The sequence below is a fragment of the Suricata suricatta genome, chromosome 12, assembly GCF_006229205.1.
Source record: "Suricata suricatta isolate VVHF042 chromosome 12, meerkat_22Aug2017_6uvM2_HiC, whole genome shotgun sequence".
Taxonomy (NCBI): domain Eukaryota; kingdom Metazoa; phylum Chordata; class Mammalia; order Carnivora; family Herpestidae; genus Suricata; species Suricata suricatta.
Genome location: NC_043711.1, coordinates 57123263 through 57140660, shown reverse-complemented (window position 1 = coordinate 57140660; position 17398 = coordinate 57123263). Strand labels below are relative to the sequence as shown.

Below are 17398 nucleotides of genomic sequence, written 5' to 3'. Positions count from 1 at the left end.
GCCCCCCGCACCCCAGGGCACCAGGCCTTCTTTCATTATTCAGTCAGTGGAATTCACAGGCTTCTAACCTCTGGGATAGAGTTGGCAACTCAGACCCCTGCTCTGTCTCTTCAGTTTACAGAGCCCCTCCCAGCTGGGACCTCCTGGTGGCTTTCCCAGGATGCAGGCAGGACCACAGGCAGGACCAGAATTAGTGTCCCACATCTGAGGAAACGGAGGCTGGGTGGAGACATGACTTGCCCAAGGTCACACTAGTCAGAGCAGACCTGGGGACCTGGGATTTGAATGGAGGTTGGTGTGACCCCGTGGTGTCAGGGTGTCCCAAAGCAGGGCTGGCAGACCGGGTACAATTACTGCCTGGTCACCGTGCAGAGCCATGCCGTGCTGTCCTCCTCTGGCCCCCATGTCAGCATAGGCCCCCTTCTGAGAGTGAAGGAAGACAGATCCCAAAGTGTCTTGGTGGATTATGGATTCAGGGACTTCCTGGTGCCAGGGACCCCCTTCAGGCACTTGGCAGTTTTTTGAGCACCTACTATGTGCTCACAACCATTGTCTGCTCTGGAAATACAGCAGTGAGCAAGAGCAGTCTGGCCCTCATAGGGGCTTCCTGACTTGGAATAAAAATCTCATGTGTTACGGCTTACAAGGCTCGGGCAACAAACTCCCAACCAGAGTCTCTTGGCTTATCTGCAAAATGTAGGTTTAGTACCCCCTCCCCACAGGGTTGCAGAGGTGTGAGGTACCAGGCCCAGTCTCCCAGCGTCACCAAATTGTCCTCCTCAGCCTGCCTCTCCAATTCAAATCCCGCTGAAGGAACCGATCCAAGCTCTTTCCTGCACCTTAGGCAGAACTGCCTCTCTGCCAGAGGATCCCACATTGGTCTGGGGCAGAGGGGTCTTAACAGGGCACCAGGCAATGGAAGGGCGGCAGGCAGACGGGACCAGCTGCAGAGACATGGCCCCCCTGGAGCCAGCTCTGGGCTCAAAGGTGAGAGAACCAGACTTAGGCACCATGGGCTCTTTGCAGAAATCTGTTTAATGGTTTAGGAATGTGTACACTCTGGCTCTGCTAAGTTTCCATGAAGGCAACTTTTCCATGTTTTAAAAAATAGATCTGCTATAAAGATTTATGTATCATAAATAGGTAACATGAAAAATTCCCGAATGCAAAATGGCATTGCCTTAGCGGAGGCCCTCCCTGCAGCCCAGCAGGGCTCAGCGGGTCCCTGAGGCCCCCCAGCCAATGGCAGCCCCCCTGGGGAAGAGTAACTGAATTCAATATGAACCAGAAGCTTCCTCTAGCTCCATGCCTGCCTGCTGGGGTCTGTGTCCTTGAACTCACCCTTTTCTGGAAGACCGGAGACCCTCTGGCTTGGGACTACTAATCGGTGTCCCTAGGCCACCCAGCTCCTCCTCCCGCAAGTGTAAAACACCAGCCTTCTTATTCTACAGGCCATGTTGCACTAGCCCCACTGAGGCCACAGACTGCCCTGTCACCAGGGGCCACGTGGCTGCTAGGACACTTCCTGACCCTCTGATCCCTGCCTCTTCTCCTGCACCCTGGCCTCTGACCCCATGCTCCTGGGTAATTCAGAAACAGAGGAAGAGAGGGGACAGTTCTCCAGCCCTAGAAAGCCCTGGGCTGCTGCAGGAGCAAAAGAGGTAGGTTGTGTTTTCTCACACAACTTCCCCATTTGCACTCACCCACATCTGGGTCCCCGTGTGACAGAAGACTGAGGCCCTGGCCTGCTGTGTCACTACAAGAAGCCCATAGGGCATGCAGGCGACACCACACCACACCAGCGTGGGGTCCTGAGCACTAGCCTGTGTGTCCATGATGGAAGCCAGGGAAGTTTCTGTTTGAGCCTGCAGGAAATGGCTTCTGCCCAGGAAAGGGGGGTGAGGGAGGAACTCATTCTTGCCAGAGGGGTACCTCGAGCAGAGGACTAGCTTGGGGTGGGGCCTGCTCCCAGAGGTGTGCCCAGGTGGGTCATTCATGGGGCTCTCAATGACATGAACAAAAAGGCTGGGTAAGTGCGAGGAAGGCAGGAAGGGGGCAGCCTGCACGGAGGGCACTCCTGGGGGATGAGGGGGAAGCCAGGGCACAGTGGTGGAGGCCTTGGACATGTGGATGGGTATAGACTATACCCAAAAGGCCCCAGGCACCCTGGAAGGGGGAGGGGCAGCAGGATCCATTGTGACCTTCTACAAATGCCACTCTGACTGCAGCACGAGGCCAGCTTAGGATGCACAAGCCAGAAGCCCAGGGACCACAGAGGTCCATGAGATGTGCAGGGGAGCCGGGGCCTGTCCAGAGTAGAGGGGTGGGGGCAGTAGGGAGGTGAGGGAAGTATAGGGGTGAGGAGAGGGAGGGAGGGACCGAAGGCAAGCCCGGGATGTCTAGGCTAGCGCCTATTGGCTGTGGGGCCTGCAGGATGGAGATGGCCGGAGACCAATCAGCCCAGTGTTTCAAACACCTTGGGACTATGGAAGGTGAAGGGAGACAGGAGGGAGGCCGGGAACCGTTGTTGGGTGAGCCAAGACTGCCAGCCTCCCAGGTCTAGGCTGGGCCCGCTGCTCCCTGACCCCTCGTGGCCAGGCCCTTGCAAACCTTCAGGTCTCCAACCCTGGGGTCGAGAGGAGGAGGGCGATGGCTCACAGAGAAGGGAGGAAAGGTCTTCCCACTTTCCCGAAGCCATCCCAGCCCTGAGGCAGACGGGAGAAGCGGGTAACACTGGGTAGGGGTTGCCCCTGGGCTCAGCAGGAACTGTGGGTGTAAGTTGATCATGGGGCCCAGGCCCAGGCCTTGCCTCTGGCCCCCCAAAGCAGCAGGCCTCGTAAGGTCAGGCTTCATGAGACTGGGCCCTGGTCCACTGCCTATATCTGCCCCAACATCAGCCCTTAGTCCTGGGGCTGCAGGACCTCTGCCCTCGGCCTGAAGGTATCTCCAGGACAGGTACTTGCTACTTGGGAAGTGGAGCCCTGGCACTGCAAGGGAGGGGCCCGGCAGACACCAGCTCTCCTGCGGCAGCTGGGCCCTGGGCGCCACTTACCTCATCCCACTGGCAAGGCCACTGAGGGAGGAAGCTGAGTGGCTTTCCTGCTCTTAGCTCTTCCACCCACCAGTGGGCAGTAACTGCCCTCAGCACGCGTCCCTGATCAGTAGCTGCTGGCCCGACCAGGCCAACATCCGTCTCCTCCAGAACCAGGCCCAGACATCCCGCCTGAAAGGGACTCACTAGCCCTGCTGGTCTCAGTCTTGGCCACAGACCTCCCATGCCCAAGGCCATGGAACGCTGGGCTTCTCACTCTGTGGTCAGGCCTGCCTAGGAGAAGGGGGACCAGGAAGGGCGAGGGGCACAGACCAAAGTGCAGAGAGAGGAAGGCAAGGGAAGTCAGGCGGTGCTCCCACTGTCTGGGCTCTGCAAGGCGCTGAGCTGCATCTCCTTGGTATAACCTTGCCCATGGCTCTGACAGCAGTTTATTTCTTGGGGCCCAAGGGGCTAGACTGGGCTGATACAGAGAGTCCCAGGGGTATGGGAAGACCACCCACCTCCCCAAGCTCAATCCCTGTGACCCTGAGCTACCCCCCGCATGTGCATCCGAGAGCCCCAGTGACCCCAGCCCCCACTCACCTTCTAAGCACCCTGCACACATGGGCCCAGGAGGCTAAAACAGCTGGACCCAGGGCTGTGGGGCCTTGCCCTTTGGTTGGAGAAACCAGAAGCTAGACTTAAGGAGGGAGCGGTGGCACAGTTAAGACCAGGAGCCCTAAGGGTCCCTCTCGGACTATAGCCTCAGGGAGGCCAGCGTTTACTGTTCCCCCAAACGTCCACCTTTCCACCTCATTCCCCCAACCCCCAAGTTCAAAGAGTCGGTGCTGAAGGAATCAGCTGGTGTCGCAACCTGAGTGGCCAACCTTTGGGCCCCAGGCCAGCAAACGGTCCCCACTCAGCTGTGGGCCACGACCCCATCCTCGTGCTGATGAAAACAAGAAGCAACATGGAAAACCAGAACACGAGAGGTCTTTCGAAGGTGGAAGGCCAAGCCCCCAGCTACCCATGAGCTTCGGGCTTGCAGTGAAGGAAGGAAGGCAGCTCCTGGCCTGAAGGAGCTGGGGCTTTCCTGGGACGGTGCTCAGCAACCGGGTCTGCTGGGCAGCTTGCTTTTGCTCTGAGGCAATGTACAAAGGCCCTGGGGTGACCCGGAAGAACCCAAGGCGCCAGCCACATCCCTGGGAGGTGGCAATCTGCTGGCGCAGCTACAGCAAGACTCAAGGTGTGAAATGGTCAGAAACAGGACGTGTGGGGCCCCTGTCCTGCTGGGATCCACACCGGCAGGCACCGGCCAGTCCTGGACTGTGAGGAACACAGAGAGGGCAGCCACTGGCTGGCAGGAGGGGCCTCACACCCCACAGGCCAACGGGTCTCCCTCAGAAGGCATCCCGTGTCTTCCTTTCTTGAGGGTAGCTTTCCCATCAAGCGCCCAGGCCACAGCATGGAGAATTCCAGGGCTTTATCCAGCTGCTGGCGCTATGGAGGGCCAGCTCCGGAGGGGTGGGCCTGGCAGGCCAGAGAGAAAGAGAGAAAGAGAGAAAGAGAGGGAGGGAGGGAGGAGGGGGGAGGCCCCTGCCTGCCTGCCCTGCACCCTGGTCAGCAGCCGCAGCCCCAGCTCTCTCCGACGTCCTTGCTGTCCAGCTGGATGTGGTCGGTGCCCTTCTCACTGAGCAGGGGACCACCATGCCGCACGACCAACTCCGTGGCCACCCGCACGAAGGCTTCCTCCACGTTGCTCGAGTCCTTGGCTGACGTCTCGATGGCACACAGGATGTCGTAGCGCTCTGCCAGGCTCCGCGCCTCGGCCAGCGGGACCTCCCGGAGCTCGCCGAGGTCCGACTTATTCCCTGCAGGGAAAGGCCAGATGCAGCCCGGTGAGGCCTGGTCTCACCTGGCAGGGCCGCACAGAGAGACGTCATGCCGCCCTATGGGTGCTGCCAGCTACCAAGGAATCCCTTCTGGGGCAGTCCTCCGTCTTTTTGGGAGAAAAAGAAGACCTTCTTTAATTTTAAAGCTCTTATTCGAGCCTTTTTTCCCTTGTTTTGTTTCTCTTTTTTTATTATTATTTATTATTTTTTTAATGTTTATTTATTTTGGAGACAGAGAGAGACAGAGTGCAAGCAGGGGAAGGCAGAGAGAGAGAGGGAGACACAGAATCCAAAACAGACTCCAGGCTCTGAGCTGTCAGCACAGAGCCTGACACAGGGCTCAAACCCACGAACCGTGAGACCATGCCCTGAGCCGAAGTCTGACACTCAACCAACTGAGCCCCCAAGGTGCCCCCGTTTCTGTTTTTTAATCTCTGCCAGAGGCTTCAGTCCTCTTGCTTCTTCCTAACAAACAGCAGCAGTAAACTTTGGTGAAAAGAACACAGGACTGGAGAGCTGCAGGAAACTTGGACTCCCTTTTTCTTGCTATGTGACCCTGGGGGAGGTAAGTCACTTCATCCCTGAGTCTCGGTTTCCCCATCGGTGATGCCACCTTTCAGTACAACAGGAGGGATCAATGAACATGAAACAACGGGCCACGAGGGGACATTAACAAGGAAGTCTAGCCAGGCCAACTGTTTTCTCTGCTACAATTTGGTGATGCTTATTGTCTACTCTCTCCTATTTTCCTTTGGAATTCTTTTATTCCCTGTAACGTGATTTTTTTTATTTTGCTTTTCTGCTAGTAAGAGCATGGCCTATCACCTGACCTGAGAGCTCACCTCTGGTTTCTCCTATAAGGTGTCAGGTATTTCATTACATTCTCAATCATCTGATCAACTGCTCCTTGACCCCATTTCTAGAAGAATTTTTTTTAAGGCTCTAAGTGGTTGACTTTTGTAACGTGATTACAGGGAGGACACACCAAAAAAATAGATAACTGTGGGGCTCCTGGGTGGCTTAGTCGCTTAAGTGTCCAACTCTTGACTTCAGCTCAGGTCATGATCTCATGGTTTGTGGGTTCGAGACCCACACAGGGCTCTGTGCTGACAGTACAGAGCCTGCTTGTGATTCTCCCTCGCTCCCTTTCTCTCTGCCCCTCCTCCACTTTCACATGTGTGTGTGCTCTCTCTCTCTCAAAATACACTTAAAAGAATTAAGATTCTCTCTCCTCCTCTGCCCCTCCCCTGCTTGCACACATGTGTGCATTCTCTCTCTCTGTCTCTCTCTCTCTCTCTCTCTCTCAAAGAATCATCTACCAGACCGTTGGAATGAGGACCCTGGGAACCACAGAAATGGTTCAAAGTGGGGCACCTGAGTGGCTCAGGGGCACCTGGGTGGCTCAGCTGGTTAAGCAGCTGACTTCGCTCGGGTCATGATCTCATGGTTTGTGAGTTCGAGCCTCACATTTGGCTCTGGGCTGACAGCTCAGGGCCTAGAGCCTGCTTCGGATTCTGTGTCTTCCTCTCTCTCTGCCCCTCCCCTGCTCATACTCTGTCTCTCTATCTCTCAAAAATAAGTAAATGTTAAAAAAAAATTAAGAAAAGAAAAAAAATGGTCCAAAGCTTTTGAGCCCAGGTCTGGGAAGTTTTATGTAGAAGGAAAAGGGGAAATAGTAAGAGCATCCCTTAGCAACAGTAGTTCTCAAAGTGGGGTGCCTAGGCCGCAATTGTGGACACCAGAAGCATCACCTGGGAACCTCTGAGAAAGGCACCCTCATGGGCCCCATCAGCCCTCCCGAACCAGACATGGGGTTTGGCATCTGTACTTCAACAAACCTTTGGAGTGACTGGGAAGCACGCAGATGTTCGAGGCGCGCTGCTCTGCAGTGTGGTGGGACAGCATGGCCCCGAGCTCACCCCCAGCAGAGCTCCAGGGTCGTGTTTCTATGCTCACAGGCTGTGCGGACTGGGACAAAATACTTCACTTCTCTGAGCCTCAGCGCTAGCCCTGACAAACCAGGTGGAGCCAATAGCCAAGGTTCAGGGAGCTGAATCCAGAGAACATGTGAAGGTTTAACCAGGGTTGACCCCTGTGGGGACACACAGGAAGTACAAAGTCAGTGTTGGCCCCTTTCTTCCTCTGGCCACTTCCAGTTTTGAATATAACTCTGTAAGTGATTGGCAGGATCAGCATTTGTGAAATCACTGGTCAGGCTCTGGCTCTGGGCCTGCCTGACCAAGCTCAGTCTCTCTCTGCGCTCCACCTGCGCTTTGTTTAAAAAGGAGAAAGAGGAGTGCCTGGGTGGCTCAGTCGGTTATGCATCCGGCTTTAGCTCAGGCATTGATCTTGCAGTTTGTGGGTTTGAGCCCCGCTTTGGGCTCCATGCTCACAGCTCAGACCCTGGAGCCTGCTTCGGATTCTGTCTCCCTCTCTCTCTGCCCCTCCCCTGCTCAAATTCTGTCTCTTTCTCAAAAATAAATAAACGTTAGAAGAAAAATAAAAAGCAGCCAGATCTGTGGCTCCAAGGGACCCTGTTGGCCCTGCCCCGTCCCCGCTCCGCTCACCAATCAGCAGCTGCACAATGTTGGAGCCCGCATACTTCCTCACGTCCTCGATCCAATGAGGCACTGACAGAAAGGAGCTCCTCTTGGTGATGTCGTAAGCGAGGATGGCCCCGTTGGCGCTGCGGTAGTAGCTCTGGGTGATGGTGCGGAATCGCTCCTGGCCAGCTGTGTCCCAGATCTGCAGCTAAAGAAACAGGAGGGCCCTCGTGAACCTGGGGGTGTGGCCACGCCACAGACGCAAGCCCAAAGCACGGTTCCACTGGGCAGGCCACCGGCCCATACCTTGGCAGGAATCACGCAAACGGGGCTAGAAGATGGACAGAGAAAGAAGGACGCCTGAGCCCTGGCCCAGCTTTGGAGGGTGGGGGCTGAAGGATGCAAAGGGAAGGTGGGGAGGGGACATTCTGTGCTGCAGCAGGATGTGCATTTGGCTCAGGGCTTCCCCAAACACTGGGCTCACTGCCGTGGGACATTGAACCAGAAGAGTTCCAGAAGCTCACAGTCCGGCAAGCTGGTTCTGGGATGCTGTGCTGCTGGCTGTGTGTGCCTGGCCTGTGCCTTCCCTCTCTGGGCCTGTAAACACACCGCTCCGCCCAGCACCGTGGTTCTCCAGCATTAGTGATGCTGGGTGGGCAGGAGGCCCGGGCTGCAGCAGTGAGGGCCTGGGGGAAGCAATGGATAGAGTCCTCTTGTGGGGCATTGCCAGATAGGGCAGGGGGAGGGGCTGAACCCAGGGTAGACCTTGGACCTGCGCCCAGGCTGGGAGGCTGCATACTCTGGGTGGAGGTCACCAGCTTGGGTACCATGGAGGTGAGCCCCTCTTCCCTAGCTCCGCAGAGAGAAGTCCAAGAGTGAACAGACTCAACCACAACCTGCCAAGTGAGGTCCTCCTGTCCTGAGCCCTCCTATTTCCTCAATTATGAAAGGCTCCAAGGAAACGAGGTGCCTGCTGGCTCACGTGTGAGGTGAAGTGAAAGGTATCAAACTCTGGTAATACACAAACCTGGAACCCAGCTGACCAAGAAACTCAAACCTAGAGATGAGCACCTTCCCCAGAGAGAGCCCATTCCCCCACAGGGAGCTCATATCCCAGAGAGAGCCCATCACGCAAAAGACACAGGCCAAACAAACACAGAAAAAAAGTGACTTGGGCGAAACAAAAACGATGCAGAGGCCAATTTTGGTTTATAAAAAATAAACATTGGTAGTTTCAGAGATAGGAAAAGATCCAGAAAACAATACTAGAATACTTTTTTTTAAGTTTGTGGGAGTATTAAAAAAAAAAAGAGCTTTTGACAATTAAAAATATATCAGTGAAAACTACAACCTAAGGATTGGAAGATAAAGTTGAAGAAATCGCTCCAAAATAAAGAAATACAAAGAGATAAGAGGAAACTAAAGGAGTAAGAGGGAAAAAATTATAGAGCCCGCCTAGGAGATCTGATATCAGGATAGGAAGCATTTCAGAAGAAAAAGAACAGGGGGTGCCTGGGTGGCTCAGTCGGTTGAGCATCTGACTTTGGTTCAGGTCATGATCTCTGGGTTCAGGAGTTTGAGCCCTCCATCAGGCTCTGTGCTAGAGCCTGCTTCAGATTCTGTGTCTCCGTCTCTCTCTGCCCCTCCCACACCCTCCACTTAAGCTCTGCCTCTCCCTCTCTCTCAAAGATAGACATTTAAAACACTTTTTTAAATGCCTAAAATTATGACAGATAATTATTTCCACCGAGAATTCTCAACCCTATGAACCATCTGTCAAGTGTGGTGATTTATTAAACACATTTTTAGATACACAGGCCTCAAAAAATTTAGCTCCTTGCCACCCTTTCTCAGGAAGCCACCGATGTTTCCTCTACCTAAAGAAATCAATTCCAAATAAGAAAACGTGGGATCCAGAAATAGAGAATTTAATTCCAGAGAAAGGCAAAAGGAACTGCAGGACGCTGGTGGAGGGAGATCCCAAGACAACACTGAGCGGCGAGCCTGGATGTCCACCATCTGGGGCAGGCCACAGGGTTCCTGGGGACGGCTTGTGGCTCTGGCAGAGTAATCACAGGCAGATGAGCCCTCCCTCTGTAAACAACCATTAGCCTGAGAAAAATACAGGAGGCTGCCATTTTCAATATGGGAACAACAAGGAGCATGAGACCATAGTCCCAAAAGAAGCAAAACTCATAAAATGCAACTCCTGATCATCATGACTGTCACCTAGGGATGGCTTCCTGACTGCCAGACAACGAGCTGGGATCCAAGCACAGCATGGTGGTCCCACAGAGCCAAGGAGGCGAACATGAGATGGAGCGATGTGGGGATGGGAAAGCCCAAAGTCTGGGTGTGGTGGGGGTGGGGGTGGGGTCTTTGGTGAGACCTTTCCTGAGGGCCCCATGCCCAGGCTGAGACTCCCAGAATCTTACCAGAGAGTGGCTCCTACAGGGTTGCGAAATGACCAGAGACAGAAGCTGAGCCGTCCTGGGGGGACACTGAGGTTCCAACCCAGTCATGGTGAAGGGGCCTCCCTGGCACCTTGTGAGTAACCCCATATAGTAAGCTGAGACATCAGAAGAGCTGTACGCTAAGAGTGAAGACCGTATCTGGACGAAGGCCCGCACAAACCTTCCTGAACAAAGCCTAAAACCAAGCTCCGACACAAGTCACAGGTTTGGAGGCGGAAGCTGACTTCTGTCAAGTCAGAGAGGCTAAAGAAACATCCCTGGATTTCCACCTATCTGCCCTAACAAAACAAGCCTACCCAGGTTCAAAGTGATTGGCCAACAAATTGAATGGACTCTTAGGTTGAGAATCAAGGCTCTTCAAAAGAAGGTAACAGTGGGGCGCCTGCCTGAGTGGCTCAGCTGGTACAGCATCTGACTCTTAATTTTGGCTCAGGTCATGATCCTGGGGTTGTGGGATCAAGCCCCATGTCGGGCTTCATGCTCGGCATGGAGCCTGCTCAAGATTCTCTCTCTCTTGGGGCATCTGGGTGGCTCAGGTCTTGATCTTGCAGTTTGGGAGTTTGAACCCCACGTCAGGCTCTGTGCTGACAGCTCAGACCCTGGAGCCTGCTTCAGATTCTGTGTCTCCCTCTCTCTGCCCCTCCCCTGCTCATGCTCTCTCTCAAAAATAAACATTAAAAAAATTTTTAAATATATATATACACACACACACTATGGGAGATTAAAGCCAAACTAATGAAAACAAAGGTAAAAGATAAAGTTTATAAAGCGGTCAGAGGAAAAAAAACAAAACTAAAAGACATACAGGGTGATAATAAAAAAATGACAAATGACTTCTCAGCAGAAATACTAAATGTCAGAAGACAATTCTGAAAAGTGCTGTAAAGAAAAAAAAAAAGAACTGAAAGAAAAATCTTTCAACACCAAAGTCTCTAAGCCAGGGGGGAAAGTCTCTCCCAAACCTGAAGGTGAAATAAAGATAATTTCAGATAAATGAAAGGTGAGTCTTCCTGGAATCTTCTCTGCATACTGAGAAATGCTGGAAGATGTCCTCCAGGCGGAAGAGGAATGATACTCAAGGGAAACACTGATTTATAGAAGGAATGTGAATGGGAATGGTAAATAGTAGGTATATATAAAATATTATTGTTTCTTGTAGTTTTCTTGTAAGATAACTGTCCAGAAAACGATAAATAATGACTGTAAAGTGGAATTTATAACGTGTAAGAAACAAAAAGTAAGACAAGAATAGCATACACACAAAAGAAGGACAGATACATGAAATTATCCTGTGGTAAGGACACTTGTGAGGCGTCAGATGTGAGGCGAAAAATGAGAAGTGTTAAGTATACACTGCAACATATAAAGTGACCCAGAACTGTGAAGAGACTTTATATGAGGCGGCTGTTGGCCCAATAGCAACTAGCAAGAGAAAGAGCAAGTCAGTAGAGGAAATAAAATGGTATTCTTTTCTGTTTAATTTTGTTTGTTTTTCTTTATTTTGAGAGAGAGAGAGAGAGAGAGAGAGAGAGAGAAAGAGAGAGAGAGAATCTCGAGCAGGCTCTGTGCTGTCTGCATAGAGCCCAACGAGAGGCACCTTAAGTATAAAGACAAATAGGTAGCCTGTAAAAAAAATGAAATATACAAAATACATCTAAGAAGTAAGCATAAGAAAATATATGAATGACAAATACAGTAGTATCAAAGCCTTCCAAACAAAGAATTACATGAGAGAAAGAGACACTAAGGGCACCTGGGTGGCTCAATTGGTTAAGTATCTCTTGCTATCGGCTCAGGTCATGATCTCACAGCTATAGGATCGAGCTCCATGTTGGGCTCAGCATGGAGTGTGAAGCCTGCCTGGGATTCTCTCTCTCCCTCACTCTCTGTCCCTCTCCCACTCAGAGTCACTCCTTACTCGTTCTCAAAATAAATGAATAAACTTAAAAAAAAAAAGATTCTCTCTCTCCCTCCCCTTTCCTGCCCAACTCACGCACATTTGCGTGCACTCTCTCTCAAAAAGAGACATTTCATAATGATACAAGAAGCAATTATCAGGACATAATGATACTAAATATGTATCTTCCTAATTAGAGTTTTAAATTTCATCAAGTTAAAATGGACAAAACTAAATAAAGGGAGAAACAAATCTACAACTGTAGTTGGAGATTTTAACACCACTCTCAGGAACTGATAGAGTAAATAGAGAAAAAAAAATCAGTGTGGGTAAAGAATAGCTAAACAACCTACTGATCAAATCGACATTTCCAGAACACCAGACCCAATATGGCAGAACTGCCCATTTTTTTTCCCCGAGCAGACCCAGAATATTCACCAAGAAAAACCACATACATTAGCTGGGCCTCAAGAAATTTCTAAAGATTGAATTCTTATAGAGTAGCACTCTAACCATGAAAACAAATGCACTAACAAACAACCTAAAACAGAAATCAAGAAAGGCCTGAGAGCAAGTTCTTCCAGAAGACAGAACTGAGGGAAGGTCACACACTGAGAGGCAAGGTTGATGGTATGCCGGATAGATGGGGAGGCTAGCTATCCCAGTTAGGACCTCCCCTAACTAAAGAGATGAATTAATGGTAAATACACAGACACATAAGCAATACCAAGATGATACTGCTTCCAGAAGAACTAGTGGATGTGGCCAAATGAAAAATAATGGCAGGGGTGCCCGGGTGGCTCAGTCAGTTGAGCGTCTGGCTTCAGCTCAGGTCATGATCTCACGATTTGTGGGTTCGAGCCCCGCGTCGGGCTCTGTGCTGACAGCTAGCTCAGAGCCTGGAGCCTGCTTCAGATTCTGTATCTCCCTCTCTCTCTGACCCTCCACTGCTTGTGCTGTCTCTCTCTCAAAAATAAATTAAAAACATTAAAAAAAAAAAAAAAAAAAGAATGGCAGTATGCTACACGGCTTCGCAGCAAACCACTCGTACTAATCCTAACCATTAGTTGAACAATTCATTCAAGAACTTACTAAACACCTGCTATTGGAGAGACTGGGGCCAACCAAACAGATGCGAACTGCTGTTCTCAAGCCTACAGTCTAGTGCAGGAGACAAATGCTTGCTAAGTAAGATCGTAAGTAATAGGGTTTATAATTATTACAAAATATATTTATTTATAAATAAGTACATATAATATAAATAACATCAATTATAAAGTAAATAATAAAAATAATAAGTATGCTAGATGGTGATCAGATGGAAAAAAATGAGCAGGAAAATAAATTTAGGAATGAAGATTTAGATAGGATGACCACAGAAGGCCTCATGGAGATAACTGTTGGTAAAGATCTGGAGAAAGTTGGCTAACGGTGCAAATGTCTGGGAGATAAGCATTCCAGGGAGACAGAAGAGCAAGTGCAAAGGCCCTGAAGCAGAGACAAAGCAAGAAGATCTGTGTGTTTGGAGCAGACTACAACGGGAGAGCAGGAAGGGATGACCGGGCCGGGGAGGGGGGGACCAGATCACACAGTGCCTTCCAGACCACAGTAAGAACTTTTGGCCTTCACTTTAAGCAAAGGTGGGAAGCCGTGGGAATTTAGAGACAATCAAATTTCCTTTCTAACAGGATCACTCTGATTGCTGCAGTGAGGAGAGATCAAGGTCGGAAATGAGGAGACCAGTGAGGAGGTAACAGCCCTAATCCGGGTAAAAGACTGAGGTCAGACCGGGGCCGGTAACAGTGAAAGGGGGGAGAAAGGATCCAATTCAGAATATATTCTGAGAACAGAGCTGAAAGGAACACACTACTGATCTAATCACCATCCCCACGCAACTCAACTGGGAGGATGCAGAGCGCATACATGTGCGCTGGGGGCTGGGGCACTGAGAGTCAATTAACGCTCACCTTCTGAAGTCAGAAGTCCATAGACTGTGTGTGCAACTGGGGGGAGGGGAGGAAGGTAGCAATAGAAGCCAAATAGAAAAATCCCATCAACTGAAAAGAGTGGTTATGCCCAGAGGCTGGGGGTGGGGTTATCAAACCTTAGTGTAACACACCTTGCTGAACCAAACCATACACAAGTGATAACTCTGATAAAAATAAAATCGAAATTAAAAAACCAACAAAATCACTACAGATCAAGTATCTGGGTCAACCAATTGGTGAAAATTGGGTGGCAATAGAAGAGATATTTCTGGAAAGTAGGTCCTTCCCATGACTGGCGAGATTCTCCTCCTCCTCTCCCATGTTAGTGGAAGAGAAGGAAAAGAGCAGCATTAGCGCTCTGGGGTCCGACAGGCCTGAGATGGTAAAACCCAGCTCTGTCACTTTCTAGAAGGGTTATCTCTGGGCTACAACTTAACCCAGTTTCTCAACTGTTTAAAAAAAAAAAAGGGGCGCCTGGGTGGCTCAGTCGGTTAAGCGTCCGGCTTCAGCTCAGGTAATGATCTCATGGTTCATGGGTTCGAGCCCCACGTCGGGCTCTGTGCTGAGAGCTAGCTCAGAGCCTGGAGCCTGCTTCAGATTCTGTGTCTCCCTCTCTCTCTCTGACCTTCCCCTGCTCGAGCTGTCTCTCTCTGTTTCTCAAAAATAAATTTAAAAAAATAAAAATTTTAAAAAAGCCCAATAAGGGCCAAATGACAGATTCCATGTGCACAGTGCCTAACACAGAGAAGGTGCTGGATAAATGCATCCATCTGACCATATTTACAGAGCTGTCACAATTTTTGGCTAGTGTTGTTCATATATACAAAGGAGATTTAATGCAAAGTAGCATAAATAAAATGCCCAAAGAGAAATATACTGGGCTGTGGGCATGGGTTGTCCCCTTGTCCATCTAACGTGCACTGAGCTCCTGCCGCGTGCCAGCCCTTGCTCTAGGAACTGGGGACACCGCAGGGCACAACAGTGTTCGCATCCCAGCAAAAGGAGACAGACAAGAATGCAAGTAGGATCCTCACAGGGAAGGGTAATGAGCCCTCCGAAGAAAATAAGGGTGACGGGAGAGGCACGCTGGGATAGGGGTCTCCTAGGGTGGTCACAGAAGGTGATGCTGGAGCTGAGGCCTGATGACAAGAAGCCAGTCATGGGGACAGTGTTCACGCAGAGGAAACAGTGCTACAGTGTCCAGAAGGACAAAGCTCGCCGTGTTGGGAGACACAGAAAGGGCAGTGTGGCCAGATGGCAGCGAAAAGGGACGTGGAAGGAGATGTGGTCAGATGCGGACTGAAGCCAGGACATGTAGGATCTTATGGGCCAGTGTCAAGTGCAGGTTTTATTTTTATTGCAAGGGGAGATGGTCTGAAGCAGGGAAATACATAGGAGACATCCCTTTGGTCCCACCTCACACCAGGTGTGCCTCGTGCCTTGGAGCCTCTCCAATCCTAGCCAGGGGCGCCTGTTGGAAATGACCCTAGGCATTCATGCATTCGTGATGCGCAGGAGAGAGGGCCTTACCCACCTAGGGGTCAACCCTTCGTCCAGGGGGAGCAAGGGATGCTTGGCCAGATCAAGCCCATGGCAGTGACCAACTTGAGGATGCAGCCTCGTAACAGGTCCTTCCTCATCTGTTTCCCTCTCTCCAGTTGACAAGACAAATGAGAGCTGCATGCAAGCCCTTGTCTCGGGCTGTTCGCCACAGGGAGCCCAGGCTAAGACGAGAGGCGCTCTTGACTGAGGTTTGTAGGGGACATCTGGGTTGTTGAGTGGACTGTGGCCCTGCTGTGGGATTGCACAGAAGGGTTAGTCGAGGACGCCCACTCTCCTGGCCCAAATGCCCTGTGGGTTCCAGAAGAGGTGGGAGGTACCCAGCACAGCATCTCTGCCAGAGCCCCAGGTTTGCCGTAAGGCCGCGCCCCAAGGGGGTCTGGGTGAAGAGTTTGATGAGTGTGAGCAGCCAACACAGCTACACAAGAGACTAGAAAATGACAGGGCAGGGAAGCATGCTAGCACCATCCGGAACAGTCTATCGGAGAGGAGAATGCAGCTGTTTTTCTGAAGCCACAGCAGGATCCCCTGCATGGATGCTGTGGGGTCCCGGGGCAGACATGTGGGCCACCTCACTGGGACCCCATTAGAGCCGCAGACAGAGACCACCAGCCCAGTGCACAGAGTAAAGAGCCAGGATCTGATGGCCCCGTGATGGGCCAGGGCATCTGAACACGATGCTGGGCCCAAGCCCGTCTGTCTGTCTGTCCGCCCGCTTACCTCCCTACTCCCCATCCTCAGCAGGGGCCTGGGGGAGCAGGAATCCTGGGCACTCAGTGTTTCGTTGCTCCCTCCCTCCCACACGTGCTGTCACCTACCTCACACCAGGCCACTGTGGATGGCTTTGACCCTGCCCCAGGCTTCCTCCCCATTACAGCCCATTCTCCACGCAGTAGCCAACGGGGAGCTACTCAAACGGTGTTGGGAAGGATCTTGTTGCTCCTCAGTTCTCCTCCCCGGAAAGGCCTAGAAGTATTGCAGCACAGATCTTGTTTGCCCTTATGGAACTTCCCTTGGGCCATATTTACTCCTGAATGATCCCTGAGCACTCTGAGGTCTCTATACCAAGCCCCTGGCCCTTGAGAAAGAGACAGAGAGACAGAGAGAGAGAGAGAGAGCAAGATGGAAACGGGCAGAGAGAGAGAGGGTGGGAGAGAATCCCAAGCAGGCTCCAAGTCATCAGCGCAGAGCCCAATGCAGGGCTCGAACTCATGAACCATGAGATCATGTCCTGACCTGAAACCAAGAGTCAGACTCTTAGCCGAATGAGCCACCCAGGATCCCTGACTTTTCCTCCAGATGCAGCACTCACACAAAAGCACTTTGTAGAGGTTTACTGTCTTTCTCTCGTATGAGTTTGAGGGCAGAGTCTGGCTGACTGGCTTTCTGCATTATGCCCAGCACGGCGCCTGGCATGCAGATAGTCCTCAATTAATACATGCAGGACAGATGATACCCTTTCTACCCCAAAAGCCTTGTCGTCCTGCCCCCCTGGGTCTCCGTCAGGCTCCAGGGTCCAGCTCAGGAACACTAACCATTGAGTGTTGTTCTACTGCAAGTCCGTAATCAGCCTGAAACCACAGAGAAGGTCTGCCAAGTTGAAACCACTACCCACCCACCTACCTCTCCACCCACCGGAAGTCCTCTGAAGGCTCACTTGACAGACAGGGACTTTGTCCCAGTCCGCCCTCATCTTCCCACTGGGCACACTGCCAGCCTCGCCTACCTTCCCCAGCCGGGCCTCCTCATCTTACATCTGAATTTTTGGGCTGACATGCAGAGTGAAGTTCAGAAGCATCTGCTGAGCACACAGGGTAGGAATGCAGCCCAGTTAGGATGAAGGGCACCCCCAAAGCACGTACATTGCGGGGGCTGCCCCCTCTCCCACTCAGCAGGGGTCATTCAGGCAAGTTTCAAATGGCCAAGGGGTAGGGATCTCAAGGCTGCACGAGACCTCAGTTTCATCAGGTCCTTCTTCTGCCTTGTTGATGGGAGGGCTCGGGCCCACTGACA

The 17398-nt window shown here is 51.6% G+C and overlaps 1 protein-coding gene across 1 annotated transcript in view; it reads right to left on the bottom strand.

The window, feature by feature from the left end:
* Positions 1-1016: 1016 nt before the first annotated feature.
* The window catches only part of RAB43 (RAB43, member RAS oncogene family), a 32385-nt gene continuing 16003 nt past the window's right edge, over positions 1017-17398 (bottom strand). The window contains exons 2-3 of the mRNA XM_029916491.1: positions 7491-7674; positions 1017-4902 (exon numbers count right to left, since the gene is read on the bottom strand). Of these exons, the coding sequence (XP_029772351.1) occupies positions 4652-4902; positions 7491-7674 (435 nt within the window). The 3' untranslated portion in view covers positions 1017-4651. The remainder of the gene's footprint in view (positions 4903-7490; positions 7675-17398) is intronic.